The 15,514-nt window shown below is 47.3% G+C and overlaps 1 protein-coding gene across 1 annotated transcript; it reads right to left on the reverse strand.

Annotated features, from left to right (window-relative positions):
• Window positions 1–1,194: 1,194 nt before the first annotated feature.
• Window positions 1,195–7,987, reverse strand: DDX52 (DExD-box helicase 52). The gene is made up of 15 exons (XM_035560926.2): window positions 7,840–7,987; window positions 7,448–7,670; window positions 7,034–7,164; window positions 6,656–6,841; window positions 6,306–6,449; window positions 5,998–6,109; window positions 5,397–5,469; window positions 5,041–5,244; window positions 4,655–4,745; window positions 4,015–4,137; window positions 3,621–3,771; window positions 3,167–3,242; window positions 2,945–3,016; window positions 2,195–2,287; window positions 1,195–1,585 (listed from the first exon to the last, which is right to left on the reverse strand). Exons 1-15 carry the CDS (start codon window positions 7,924–7,926, stop codon window positions 1,498–1,500), a joined length of 1,854 nt encoding a protein of 617 aa, XP_035416819.1. The 5' UTR covers window positions 7,927–7,987; the 3' UTR covers window positions 1,195–1,497.
• Window positions 7,988–15,514: the final 7,527 nt, after the last annotated feature.

The raw sequence follows: 15,514 nt of genomic DNA on the forward strand, positions 1-15,514 counted from the left end.
TTACTAGCCAGTCACACAGTCGGGCAGAAGCAGCTCATCTCCCTTAATAAGTTCAGCCAAAGCTCGCTAAAATACATTACAAAGCAGGGAAGTCCAGGAGTTGTTCTTTATCCTCAGGCAAAGAAGCTATTCAGCACAACAGCTTTTCAGTACTTCACAGAGGAGTAAATTCTAAGAAGCTCAGTGCTTAAACTTCAATAAGCTACTGGTTGGGGTCAGAAACCATATTAAAATCAAACCCAGTCTGAGAAAAACAGCTAGGTGAAAGCTGAAGCTTTCATTTCATAACCAAATCCCCCCAAAGAGAAACGCGTCATCATCTTTCTACAGAATTAGAATTACACCCAGCTGGGCAAGAGAAAGATGCTCATGATCAAAAGCTGTTTTCCCTCTTCACACCACTACTGGAATAGGCACACGTATTATATATATTAGCAGTACCTTTTAAAGCAATTTCTTACCCAAATTGTTATACATATTCCACAACCCATCTATCATCATTACCTTGCAGCAAATGACTTGGTACTTATGAGAACATATGACTGAAGTTTTAGTAAGATATACAGGCAAATTCATTCATAGATGTCAAAATGAAGGTATTTCCTGTATAACCCAAATATAAGGTCCAATCCTGCAGACAGTGAAACCAATTTAGCTTTTCTCATAAAACTTTACTGTAATGTATTTCAGCAAACTTTGTCTGAACAAACAATTAAGAGTATGCTGCTGTAAGTGATTAAACAGAGCTGGGATCCCTTTCCAAAATGGATTATGTATGAGAAAACAAGACAATACTGTAACAGGAATGTTTGCTTAAAGAATTATAGTTGCAAAGGAGAAGCCATTCCTGCATTACTGGACTTCTGACACAAGGGTGGACTAAGAACGCAGACGAGGTAGGTGGAGCCTGACCTTTTTACAAAGCAGAATGAGGAGTAATGTATGCAGACTTGTCCCATCAAGGTTATATAAACAAGTCTCTGTATTAAAGTATTCAATGACCTTATTTACTCTGTTCTAAGGCTTAAATATGAAATAACACAAAGTTACTTGGAGTTACAGGCACGTAAAAAACAAAACCATTTTTTGCTTATTAGATATTTCAAAAGTAGTATGAATGAGACTTTACTTCCACCTATATACATGGTGGTGGTTGGGTTTTTTTGTCTGTTTTATAAAAAAAAACGTTCACTGTGTCTTCTGCAAATTTATTAGGGATCACCTGAACACAGAACTGACAGTATTTCCAGCTAGCAATGCAAAACTACGGGACAGTAACACAGATGTCATTGTTGAACTATCATTCAGAAACATAAGGTATTTATGTCAAGACCACATTCTTCAGCTTCTATAAGAAGCATTCAGGAATCCTCCACAGGCATTTCAGTAGATACTTCCTTGCACGTAAACATTTCCCTTCCCCTTGGCCATCACCTTCGTTCTTCTGTTCTTCAGCATGGACTGGGGCATCAGTCCCAGCTCAAGAGCAGTCACTGCTCAGCTTTTTGAAGAAGTCTTTAAGTTACCAGCGTCTGTAACTTCATTAGCTTTCTTTTTTTCCTTTATGTTCTCCTTTGCAGTTCTCCTACGAGAAACACATTGGAGACCAAGACAGCTGAACATTGCATACGGGAAAAAAAAATAACATAGCAATGTCCCAGACAGTCTTTTTACGTTTTACTGCAACTGAACATAAATCCTTCAGTAGCAACAGTCTGAAGCATGCGTAATGGTGCTCTTCATGACCACTGTCTACCACACTGAACTGCTGCGCACCAGACAGCCTTATTCTGGGAGCTCTAGTCATTACAATTTAAGATCTACTTTTTGTATTAACATTTCATGCATTAAAAACAAAGCCGGCCCCAGCCCTTTGCCAGAAGAGGAGCAGGTAAGTTCTAGCATTCTGCTGGGAATGCTAGTCTGAAGTCTGGCTTTACAGCCGGTGGTTGAAACCCAGCTCGTTACAGAGCTGCCTGAATCGCCGCCATCTCATGTGGCACCACCTAAGGTGAACTGATGGCATTTATCCAATTTCCAGTAAGCAGATACCGACACTAAACCTTCACCATCGCTACAAGCATTGTGACTCAACGGTGAGTTCAAACAAGGCATTGGTTACTGTGGAGGAAGCTTGCTGGCCTTTCCTGTATAAAAGCGATCTTGAGAGGAGGAAAAAAAAAAAACTACTTACTTTTTACTTTTCTTCTTTTTTAAGAAGCACTGAGGGGTGGTACAAATTGCTTCTCTCGTTAGCGGTTTCTTAATGAATTTCTTCTTTTGCTTGCTGAGAACGACATTTAGTGAAGCAGGATTAAGTGTCTTTAACGGACAAATGTTAATATTCAAAGTAAACAAAATAGACAATGAAAACCTGTACTGGTTGTTAGCGATTTAGAGGTCTGAATGTATTTTCAGTGTTTATTCCAAGATCAGTTCAGCTACTTATCCATGACATTTACCATGTCTTTATCGATCCATGACTTTATCTCCATGACATTCAAACAAATTTTATTTTAATACATAAGGTTTATATGTTTATATACACACAGATTTCTAATTTTGAAAACTATTACAAGTTAATCAGTTCTGCACAAAAGAAGCATTACAAAGCACTAATTACAAACCCATCTATATGCATACAACCCTACACCATTTTAAGGTAACTTTTTCCACGTGTCAGAAGCCTGAATCACGACTGTGAGCCTAGGCAATCTAGGGCATATTTCAGGGAACTCATGTTTTTCCCGGAGTTAACCGCTTTTCTATAATTAAAGAAAAGTTTCCATTTTTGTCTGGGTGAAAAAACACACCACCATCCCCGTCTAAAATTCCTTTTGCAGGTGAACTGCAACTGTACCTTTTGTAACCCTTTTATTCCAAGCAGCCCTCATGCAAGCTTTTGAAATGGAAGACAAACAGTAAACTACTCAAATGAACGTACCTCTGAAGTTTGGGAAAATGTTTTATGTAGCCGGGCACAGGACAGCCAGCTCGCTGGATAACATTAGCTATACTGGGAAGGAGAGGAGGGAAGAGATTAACTCTGGCAGTAAGCGCTTGGAGAAGAGATAAGAAGGTCCCATGGACCAGACAGAACCATACGGTTCAATAATACATTATACGAAACATAAAGCGGATTTTTGCTGTATCATTTTCGATTTACCTTCGTAATAAAGGTTTATCATCTTCTGTAAAGAAAGTGACTGCTTTTCCTGTGTGCCCTGCTCTTCCAGTACGACCTGTCAAACGCAAATTTAACAGAGTAAAAGAGATTTTACTTCAAATACCTTTCTTTATTCTATTCCTCTTCACAGCCCCAGCCTCCCAGCATACGTTAATATAGCAAACATACTGTGAAGCAGCTGATCCCCAAAGATTGTTTCTATTGCACAAAAGCACACGTCTGAAAGAATCAAGTGTTCAAGGTTCATAAAAGCTTGACAAAAAAGTAACTCAGTTTTACTGAAAGCTGAGGCCAGGTATAAACTAGCTCAAGTGAGCTGGTGCTGTAGCAACAGAGGAGTCTCGGTTTCAGGATTTTCACTTATGCACAGGAGAATCTCCATTAAAGGTCTAAGAACTAAGAAAAAGGACACACTTTGTGAACAAGCACTCACCTATCCGATGGATGTACTCCACGGCACTCGTTGGCAAATCGTAATTAATGACCATATTTACTCCTTTGAAGTCAATCCCTCGAGCTAGTAAGGCTGTGCAGATGAGCACCCAGATCTTCCCAGCTCTGAAACTGTGTACTACATTATCTCTCTAAGAAAAGAAAAGAAAAAGAAAAGTACTTGGAAACGGTCTGATTAGCAGTCTGAGAAGAGATGGACTTATTTCCTGAAAGGTGTCGTGTTAACAAGCAAAACTAAACCTCTCAACCAAAACCTGCAGTAAGTTACTGTCAAACTTACCTCCAACAACATTACAAAGAAAGGTTAAAAAAAAAAAAAAGTGTTGTCAAGTATTATAAAAAAATTTAAAAGAAAAGAAATTACATCCTCCTACCTGTTGCTGAGTTTTGTCTGCATGGATGACATCCACGTTGATGCCTTCATAAATCAGTTCATGGAAAAGCTCTTTAGCCCTCTCAATAGACTGCACAAAAACGAGGACTGGAGGAGCAAAACCCTGCAAAAGAATAATCTCGTCTAAGGTTCAAGTCCATCTTCTACTCTTCTTAGTTGCAGACTGTGCAGCTACAGAGCTAGTTAGCCCCGGTATTTTACATCTTGAAGGACAACTATTTTTTTCTTTTGAACTAGCAAAACTCTTTGGGAGTCAGATGTAAGCAAGTTCAACTCCACTACCTCTGATAGAATCATTCTTCACTTAATCATCAGGCTGCATTTTAATCCGCAGAAACTAACTTTTTTTGTTCCCCTCGCAACGTAAGCGATCCTACTCGCACTGCCAACTAAAATTACACAGACCATTAATACAAAATGCTCCCAAGACTCAAACATATCAGCAATAGGGTACCCTCTCAGTTTTCACAGGGAGAGTAACTCCTCTTCCTCTTGTACAGATTTGTACTCTCTTTAGCACGTACCACACAGAAGCCTTTGACCTAGGGAATTACATGTCCCTGACAGAAACGTGGCTCAGTTCAGAAGTACGCAAGACGTGCTCGATCACTCCAAAATACCTTTTTAACAAGCTCTCGCATTGCCGTTAGTTTTCCTGTCTCAGATCCAACAAACAACAGCTCTTGTTCTACCGTCTCCGCTGCAGAGTTTCTGAAAGCAGAAAATAAAGTCATATATTTTACCTGGTGGGCGAGAAACACCGCATGACTTATTTCACCAGAACACACTCCCGAAGTTTATTTGATGATGAAATAATGGGCAAACAACATTTTCCCTAGTGTGCGAGAAAGATCTCTATGCCTACACAAATCTTGAGCCAAAGAGCCTGTAGTACTAGGATTAACAACAGACATACACCAAGCAGGCTGGCGAGGCAAAGAAAGGAAATAAGTCACCCAAGAAAGGAGAAAAGCATGAGAGAGCCGGAGCACAACTGCACACCTACCTTGCTCCAACAGACACCAGAACAACACTGTCGAGGTTGAGTTTACACCACTCCTCCACATCGCGTGCAAAGGTTGCACTGAACAAGGCCCTCCTCACCACGTGGGACGTGCACGCCAGGAAGACAGAGGCCAGCTGCTCTCGGAATCCCGTCTTTCCATCTTCAAACAGTTTGTCGGACTCATCCACCACCAGCCACTCCACACTAGGAACAAAGAGGGTTTCTTCTCAGTAAGAGCCGCTTGCAGAGAAGGCAGAAGTTCTAACCCGTCATCACAGACGCAACAATTACGCACACATACGCTTTTCAGTGGCAAAGCCAGCAGCAAAGCCGGATACGATAAAGATTCTCAGTACCTGGTCAGGTCTATTGCTGGAGGATCCTGTTTCAACAAATAAATGAGTCTGTTTGGAGTAGTAACTAGTATATCTATAGGCAAAAAATAAATAAAAACACAACCAAAACGTTAGACGAGACACAGACTTTAAACAGAACGTTAAGACACATGTTTTCCAACCCAATCTGACCGAGGTTTGTTGGTTTGGGGTTAGGACAAGGCACTTCATTGTCACAATTCCTTTGGGAGAGTATTTAAGCAGCAGAAGATAATGCAAAAAAGTCGTGGATCTCTTTATTACCACAAGACTTCATGTAAATGGTTCTTAAAATCCATCAGGAAGAGTTTAGATGCAGAAATCATTCTACCGTGCTCTTCTTCAGAGCCGTATCTTCTGCGACTTTCACCTTTTATTAAGCCTACAACTTAACAAAGTTCTACTGTCAGGTTTACTTTCTATTTCTTCCACAAAAGTTTTTTTCTTTTTTTTAGCGCTGAGCAATAAATTACACGATTTGAGTGGTATTAACCGATTTCCTTAAAACCACACAAACCAGAAGAGAAGAGTCAGTGATGTTTTTAAAATTTTCAGAACGCACTTCAGTAGGGAAAACAATTACCAAATTTCTTCGATGACTTGGGCCCAAACTTCTTCGCTGCTTCAACTGCCTTGTGGATCATGTGTATCCTGAAGCCTGTCCCCTCAGCCAATTTCACCAGCTCCCGATGTGTCTGAAAAGACAGCAACACAGATTAAATTTACAGAAGCTGATCAGCTTTGTTTGAAACCAGAAAAAAACGGGCATTCCTGAAGGAACAGTTTCAAACATCACCCAGATTTCAGTGTTAGAGAAAGCTGTCCAGTCTTCTCAGCATAATAAACGTACAAATACATAAATATGACAACCCCTCTCCCCACAGCACACACCTGGCTAGCAAGCTCTCGGGTAGGCGCTATGATCAGAGCTCTGAATCCTTTGTTCATAGGTTGTTTCAGGTGTGTTAAGAGAGGAATACAAAATGCCAGTGTTTTTCCAGACCCGGTAGGAGCAGAAGCTAGAAGTTCCCGCCCCTACAAAAGAAAAGGGCATTATTTTACTGGAAGAAAAACAAATGCAAAACCAAAAAAATGAATCGCATGCATGTAAAGATTAATGCTACAAACTAACCCCAAATACATTCGTAAAAGCATAGATAAAAGAAATCTTGTAACAACGACATTCTGAACCGTGGTGCACTGGGTATTTCTGTAACGCTATGTGATACCAGGAGACTTACGTGAAGCATGACGGGAATGGCCTGCATCTGGATTGGCGTTGGGACCTGGAAGCCAGCAGCTCGGACGTTCTCCATGATTTTGGGGTGGATTTTGTATTCCTTTTGGAGTTGTTCAAAGGTGGCAATTGGGTCAGGAAGATCCGTTCCTTGAACATTGATCCTGTGTTGATTTCTGAAGCGGTTTATCTGAAAGGCAAGAGACAAACTCTTTCTTTTGACAGCATAAAACTAAATACATATGGATTCATCTTCCGATTATTTTCCCATACTCAGTCACCCTCTTCCCAAGAGGAACTGCCGTAAGCGAGCGCCAACTTCAGATAAAACACCCGCAGAAAGCAAGTAATCAGTGGCTACGTTAGAATGCTGTGGTCCTACCTTTTCTCTTCTCAAGCGCTCAAGCTTTTCCGCGGTAGGTTTTTTGTCTTTCGTATCTTTGATTTTTGCTTCCAGAGAGGACATCCACATTATTCCATTATTTTCTGACAGCTCTGGCATTGACGCTGCTTCTAGAGGTTTGGAGAGATAAAGTTTCCATTAGCAAAATCTAGTCAAAAAATTATGTGGTAAAAAAGGACAACTCGAAACCATTTTTGTCTCATTACCGCCTTTAAAATTAACCTTTTGTCTCATTCCCTGAGAAAAAAACAGTAATCACGTCCCTGCAACTTAATACTGTAACATAGCCCAATTGTTTCATCAGCTCCTACACAGTGCAGATTTAAAGTAAACTCAAACAAGAAGCACGAGCTCTGCCAAGGCGCTCCACCGCGCGTACGTGTACATAAATACCTCGCATCTTTTTCCTTTTTCTCTTCCCTTTTCCATTTTCTGCCGTTCTTTTCCTCTTCCCCGTCACCTCCACGCCTTTTTTCCCGGCTCCATCCTCCTCCTGCAAGCCTCCTCGCTCCGCCGCTCCAGCACCCGTCGCAGACCCCAGAGGGACTCCCTCCTTGCTCCCGAAGAAGTCAAGGCCCCCCGGCGAGCCGCCGCCGCCGCCGCTCCCCTTTATCACCTGAGGGCAGGAGCGGGGAAAACGCTGTGAGGGCGCCCAGCGCCGCCAGGCCGCGGCGGAACCGGGCCCTGCCGCGGCGACAGGACGGGACGGGACGGGACGGGAGCGGTCCCAGGGCCCGGCCCCAACCCCCCGGGGCTCCCCCGGGGCTCCCCCGCCGAGCCCGCACCCCGAAGCGCCGCGCGTCGCGCCCGAAGCGCCGCACGTCGAAACGGGCCCCGGCGCCCAGGCGGCGGAACAGCTCCTGCGCCTCCATGCTGCCGCCCACCCGGAAGCAGAAGGCACTTCCGGGGGCGCGGGGCCCATAGCAACGGGCCCATAGCAACGGGCCCATAGCAACGGGCCCGCGGGGCGGTGCCAGGCCCCAGGCCCGGCCAGGCCGCGCCAGGCCCCGCCCGTTTTTTTGTGTTGTTTTTTTTTTTTTTTTTCCTTTTTTTCCCTCCATAGTTCGAAGTGTGATCCAACCACATGTACGCTTTCCCTCTGTATTTGCAACCATAACACAGCTTAGGGTGGGAGGGGGATAAGGAAAACTGTGCGAAACCAATATATTTACTTCCTGGAGCAATTCTAAGCATCGCTCAAGGCTTCAGTCACCTGCGTGAGATGTAAACGAATCAGAAATACCAAATCTGGTATATGAGCTGTAAAACTGTTCTACATCTTTATAGGCTCATCGCGGCATTTTGTCCTTTTGTGTATTCCTGATGGCAAGTTAATTACACTGACTGCTTCACCTATTTTAAAGGCACAGCTCATTTAAATGAAAGGACAAAAGCTTTTGTAAGAAGTTTTTGTTCGTGCATGTCTGCGCTTTCGTGATTTACAGTATCATTAGCTGGTCTCAAAGGGCTGATGGGGGAATCGCTCTTCTATCAATCACAGTGCCAGCAAGCACAGATTATCAGCTCCGCTGGGCACAAACACGCTGCCTCTCAGGGGTGTAAACTTGGGCCCTAGATATTTCTGAGGAAGAAAACTGGTGGTTTATTAACACGTTCTGATCTTTTCATTGTCAGGATCATTCCTGGTTTTACATTCTCTTCGTCAGTTGACTGGGAATTCCCTTTGTGATCTGCCACAAGTGGCTCTGCCTTGCTCTGTGAAAGTTTAAGAATGCTTTCTATTGGTCTGATTTAAATCCATTGCAGTCAAAAATACAGGGAGCTCAAGCCCTCACCATCCTCTTGATTTTAAGACCCACGCTGACAAAGATTTCTGTGTGCATTTGACATGAAGAACTTCCAGTGACATCTAAACTAAAGTCAGGCACATGCCGTTTATTTGTTTAATCCTTGATGTACACTGAGGCAATACAGCGTCACACACATGCAACTGTGCTTAAAGAAATAATTTTAGAGGCAAAGAAAGGAGCAACAGAGCAACTGGCTCAGCTGTTCAGGACAATCAGAGAAAGATCAGAACTCATTTAATTAATCTATTTATTCATTATGATAAACTGAGAGGCAGAGTAGTAAAGGTAAGTCTCCTTGTACTCTGTATCAGATCAAACTACTGATATCGTGCCTGGTGTTCTTGAGGCAGAACAAACAAATCCAATTAAGCAACATAACATCAACATTACAAAAACTATTTCATGTAATAAAATTCTCAAGGGCCAAACATCTGCATTACCGAAGTCTGAGAAACCCAAGACATACAGGCAATGGTTGTTCTTTCTGTAACATTCACTACTTTAATTATGAGCTTTGAGATGAAAAATTGCATAAATGAGATCCTCCCCGCAGTCCGTATCTGCCTGATTTATAGCACTTTTCCTTTGCCAAACTTCTGACTTCCTAGCAGAGGGGGTGGAAGCAGCCGCACAGAAACTGCGGGAGGGTGTAGCGCACCACCACTGCTGCGTCCCTCATTGGTGTCCGTGCCCACCCGCTGCCACCTGTGTACGCATGTTGAGTAAAGCCAGCACAGAAGAGAGACGAAGCCACATCCTTCAGGGCCGATCCTGGGCTGAGGCTCTTGCTTTTCTGATGGGAGCAGCGGCTGATGGTTGCTGTGCGAGGATGGGGAAGAATGTGGAGGAATTTGTGTAACAAAGAACTATAAGTCACCTCCAGTATCCATCACTCCCCAAGAGATGCTGTCAGCAGATTCAAGAGTGAGGAAACGGGAAATGCTCTCTTCATCAATCGACTGGGAAGTGCCTTTGTGGCTGGGCGAAGGAGCTCTGCACCGAGGTGGGACAGGGACCCTCCGGCAGGAGCAGCACTGGCAGCAAGTTCCCACCTCCTGGCACCAAGCCGCCTCTCAATGAGGTCGATCTGCCCTGACGGCGAGGCCAGTGCCAGGACTGGGGCTGCGAGGGGCCACATCGTGCATGAGGGCGAAAGGGAGAAGTTGGCAAAATACAAAGTCAGAGCAATCTGAATGAACGCAAAGCAAAACCGCTCTTGTCACAGCATCGGGTTTAGCTTTGGTTCCCTGGTGCTGCTCTATCAATTACTCGGCACTAATTGCCAAGTCAGCGCTGACAGCAGATGACCAGCAAGGGTTTTGCGGGATGTGTGGGTGGCGTGCACGGTGTACTCACCCCACTGCGATTGCAGGGTTTCAACCCTTCAGCAGCCTCTTCTACCAGGGCAGTCCTGTCTTATCATCCGAGCTTGCTGGACTGGGTCTTGGCTCCACATAATTCCGTTGAAAACCCCTCCTGACCCCCAAAACTGATCCCATATCTGTCTCTTGTAAAGCTACTGCAGGATAGGAGGATGGGCAGCCGAAGCTGCTGGCAGGGTGCTGGGCTGGGTCCCCAAAAGATCAGACGTCTCTCTTCGATGTCAGTCAGGGCATGGCGCCATGCCCCACAGGTAGGACTGAAGTAAAAAACTACATGATAGCAAAGCAAGTCTGGTGAGCAGATTTAGTGCACTGCATGCACAATCAAGAATGGTCATCTGTAGCTGTGGCATCCCCTCCAGAGGAAAGCCCACTGAGGCCAGTATCTCTTTTTTATATGCTTTTTTTAGCTGGTGTAAGACAGGACAGCATTTGTCAGTGGCACTTCTGCATATCTGCTCCCCACGTCCCACTATCCTACTAAATTATCATCACTAATATGCACATAACAGTCAATTAGCCTGGCTGAGCGCACTCGTGACCTCTGATCCCTGCTGTGTCCCCCAATCCATTAACAGGCCCTTGTCCTTTAGCTCCCAGTATGAATTGATGTCGCATCTATTCTCTTTCGGCAAAGAAACATGCTCCCTCATTCATCTGTCCATTTCCACTTTCTGTTCTTTTGTCTCCTCCTTCTGTTCCCTGTGTTGCTAACCTGGTCACAACTTCTTGACCCCACATCCTTGTCCCTCCCAAGGGTGCTGTAATCCCAGTCACTACCAAAAAACTTTTACTTTTTTTTTCCCCCTTTACCCACATCTTATTTAGCAAAAATGGTTTCCAGCAGTGTGGGAGCTTTGATCCCCTATTCAAGAAATCCTTGCAATGTTTTTTTTTTGTTTTTTTTTTTTTTTAAGGACTTTCTTTCTGAAGCAAATGAATTCTTCATAAAAAGGGAAATGGTGTGCTAGCTGGTCTCTGTTCATCTGAGGAAGACAAATGATCTCTTTTATTACTTGAAAAGTATAACAGTTGAGTGTGTAGATTTGTGATTTATATGTAATTAAGAATCCATTTGAGCATTATATCAATTACAGAAAGGAGAATTAATTTTGTAGGATATGCAAGTAAAAACCGAAGTTCCTTTAAGGAGAAGATAAAAATTCTGAGGTTGACATTTTGCGTGGTTCTGTATTAACACCAATATTGGGCCGGGGCAGCTCTGTGGTGCACGTTGAGGTTTTTGACTTGTAAGTTTGATCCCTGGGTTGAAGAAATAAAGGCGAGTGTCAGAGCTCTCCCCTGAAGCTGCAGCGCTCCCCTTCCTCGCTCTGCTGAGCCCTTAGTGGCAGAGCAGACCTCTCCTTGGCCCTGTGCTGGGCCTGCTGGCATTTCAACGCTTCCAAGGTGTCTACAGACCAAGGAGCCCCCAGATTTGCAGGTCCTCAGGTAAAATGAACAACGGGGGACAGGCTGGAGCAGCAGGGGTTGATGTTTTCTCTGGCTGCTGACAGAGAGCTTCGTGACCTGTCCTTCCCCATCAAACCCTTGCACATTTTCACAGGCTTTGAAGACCTCCTGCAAACCCACTGCAGAAACTCCATGTTGGCGGGACATGGGATCAATGCATGCTGCCAGAGCTCCCAGCTGCCTGCCACAAAAAGCCCTCGAGCCCTACATACCTGCGCCCGCAGCAGGGGTCCAGCACCACACGCAGACAGCCTGTCCTCGCAGCGTGGCAATCCCCACCTTCCTCCTGGCGTGCTCGGCAAACTCTGCTGCCACCCAACCAAGTCCGTGCAGGGACTTCAAAGGGTGGTGGCTCCTTTCCGAGCGTCATGCAGGGTGGCAGTGCCCGGGCTGCGGGGTGCACAGCCCTGGTTTTCCTGCCCAGGTTTCCAGCGGATGCGGCCGTCTGGCTGGACTGGCAGAGCAAGTCTGGAAAGACCGCACATTTTGAGCCAGGCGCTCTTGTGCAACTAGGCATTACTTCCACATGTGCGCCAAGCAGCATTTCTGGCGTTGCTGAAATAGCTTCTCTGTATTTCGGTGTCTGTCCAGATGCTGTGGGCTCCGTGGCCAGCAGTTCGGTGGCTCCTCTGCAGGGATGCCGGGGCTTTCCCTAGCAAACCACCCACTCAGGGCCAGCGGTCACACACGTGGGGATTCAGCACCGGGGCACCCTGACCCTCTGGCATGCAGGGTTTGGCCATGGTCAGGGTTTCCCTGGCTCTGTCCTGCCCATGATCACAGGGGTGATAAGCCCCAGCAGCCCCACTCCCCGCCGCAGCCCCACGCAGTGGGCTCGTGCTCGCCATCTGATAAAGCCGTAACGTGGCGAGGCCGGCACTAACTGGGGTATGACCCAGCGGCTTTGCTGGCAGCGTGCTGCAGTGCAAACAGCAGGGGTCTCTGGCAGGTGGCAGCAGGTTGCGCTCTCCTCCGGAGCTAAAGGAGAAGCCACGCTCCTGGCAGCTCTCCCGCATCCCACCTCCGCACCCTCGGGTCCCCCCAGCCCCATCCCTGCAGCCTGCGTGCCCTGGCCAGAAGGGAGCACAAACACAGCAAGCGGTCCTCGTGCTGTGGAGAGCCAAAACAGCCCGGCCTTGGTAATCCCGGGATCGGGGAGGGAGGGATTTTCCTTTGCACTTTACGTTACAGCCAGTGATGCGACTTCACTCTGACATGAAGGAGGCTGCAGGCTGCTACGGGTATGAAGCTGACCCGCAAAGCCTCGTGGCAGCCCATGGAGCCGCATGTGCAGGAATTCCCAGTGAAACAGCTTTGGGCTGCAGGATTATCACCCAGCCTTGTAAAACCGCGCTGCTAGTACAGGGGCTTTGCCATGCTTCCAATAGGTCTCTTTGCTCTTTGCTACATGACAACTGTGTTGCCAAACACAAAGCCCCAACAGCGACAGGAGGGAAAAAAAAAAAAAAAAAAAAAAAAACGCCCTGCAGGAGCCTCCTTTGCCGTTAAGTGGTATTTCCCAGCCAAGTGGTGCTTCCCGGCAGCGCAGGGTGTCGCAGGAGCAGGGCACGGGGCGAGGTGTGGGCCAGGCACGGCTCCAGGCCCAGGCAGCTGCAGCGGAGGCTGCTCAGGGCGTTTGGGGCGACACCTCCCCGGCAGGGGGGTCCCTCAGCCGGAGGTTAAACCCACATTGTGGAAACCTTCCCCCTGCAGTGATCACGTTTCTAAGAGCGCCCACAGGGTCCTCTAGCAAACCATCACGCTGCCTTCCTCCCGGCCTGCTGGTGCCCAGGGGTGGGGGACAGCACCCAGGCAGCTCTTTGGCAGCTTCGTGCATTCACACCTCTTGGGTAAACACTTTCTCTTCTTAATCGTTTGTTCTATTCATATTATTGACTTTATCCTGCCTGCTTTATCACACTCTCTTAGCGCCATGGTTGCTGCCTTCTCCATCTGTGCCTTTGTTTGGATGTGCCCCGTGCCCGTTTCCCAGTTCCTTTTTGGCTTGGTCCCTCCTGCCACCACCCGGCCCCTCTCCCGTGGGGTTGCCCCTCAGAGTCTCCACCCCCCGAGATTTTCACTTACCTTCTCTGCACGGCTTTCTGCAGAGCAGTGCTGACAGTGGGCCACTTACCAAGTGATGCTTTACCCATATTGTTCACACCCCAAGCCCCGTGCCTCTTAGTCCATCAGAGTTTGTCAGAGAGCTGTGCAGAAATCATACCCCAACAGGCGCTGCCCCCTTGGAGCCTCAGCTGGGCTCTCGGCTGTGTTGAAAGGGAATTTCTGAGCAGGGAGAGCAGCGGGGATCTCTCAGCATAAATCCCACATCTTTTCTCTCCAAGCTTTGCTAAAAGAGTGTGTCACTTCCAGGTCTCTGTGAAAGGGACCAAGCAGTCCTCACGCCTTCCACCCTCCTCCGGCTTTGAGCTTCCAGTTTTTGATCTGGGGCAGCAAAAAATCACAGAAACTCCAAATGAGGGTTTTATTGCGGTGTCCTGCTCCGGCCCTAAATGCAAGCACTACATCGCTGTGCTGAAGGCCCTTCCCACAGCAGCCCACACTTAAATGATGAAAAGAAACAGGTTCCAAGCCAAACACGGGCACTTTTGAACACGATTCAAACCAAAGCCCTGCACCGTGTCTGCAGAGGAGCCACCCTTTGCTACCGGTGTGCTCCAAGCCTCAGCTCTTGGCAGTCACAGACCCCCGAAAGCCTCAGAGCAAAACTCTGCCTCCCCTCCTGCCTCCCCAACGGGTGGGCTCGGCCCCCAGAACCGCAGGGAGGCAGCGGGGTGGCACTGCCCATACCGCAGGAGCCCCAAGGCCCCGCTGCCCCCTGCCCACCCCAGCAGCACCTCCCGCTGCGGCAGGATTCACAGATCACACAGCAGCAACGAGTAGGAAGATATGGTGTTTAATTATGGTATACATTAAATTAGACGTCATTCTGAATATTGGTCTCCAATTCGTGATGACTTATTCACCGTAGGGCAGCTCCCATCAGTCCCAGCAAGGGTCCCACGGTGCCAGAGATTGTACAGACACACAGTAAAAGTCTTTCGTGCCCCAAATAAAGCGTCCAGTGTTTTTCTGAGCAGTGGTCGTCCGTCCACAGGCACTTCCACTGCCCTCCACCTCTCTAAAGCACCCTCAGCAGTTGGCACACATGGCAAAGTTTAAGAAAAAAATGAACAACTTGGGAGCATTAGATCCATTTCCGAAGGGGTGTGTGCACAGAGGAGCTTCTGTCCCACGGGAAGTGAGACGATGCCGTGTGCAGCTTCCACAGTTCTGGAAAGTTGGGCACCTAAACCACACCAGCGGCTGCGGAGCTGGGACGTGCCCTCGCCGTGGAGTTGGGCTGATCCACAAGCTGGGGATCGTGCTTCGAAGCCTGTCCTCTGGGAGCCACCGCAGGCAGGGGAGAGGCAGCTCTGGGACTGGTGGTCTGAGGCTGCTGGGGTGTAGGAAACATCCCGTGCCCTCATCCCGGAGCGAGCAGGGAGGAATTTGGGTCTGCGGGAATTCAGGGCTCGTCCAGCCTGCTTCTGCAGCACCTCTCGGAGGCGACGCTGCCACGGTGAGAGCACCGTGGTTATTGCTGAGGGGGGAGCCAGCCAGGCTCGTCAGCAGCAGCGGAAAATAAGGCACCTATACTGGCTGGTTTCTGGGCAGGAGACGAGACAGTGACTGGGCACCAGCTGCGTCCCATGGAGAGGAGGAAAGGCAGAGGGTTTCCAAACCCCATCTGAGGACGATCCCACCAGCACCTCCTGCAGCCACATCCCCTTGCA

Source organism: Cygnus atratus, chromosome 20, assembly GCF_013377495.2.
Source record: "Cygnus atratus isolate AKBS03 ecotype Queensland, Australia chromosome 20, CAtr_DNAZoo_HiC_assembly, whole genome shotgun sequence".
In the NCBI taxonomy this organism is placed as follows: Eukaryota; Metazoa; Chordata; class Aves; order Anseriformes; family Anatidae; genus Cygnus; species Cygnus atratus.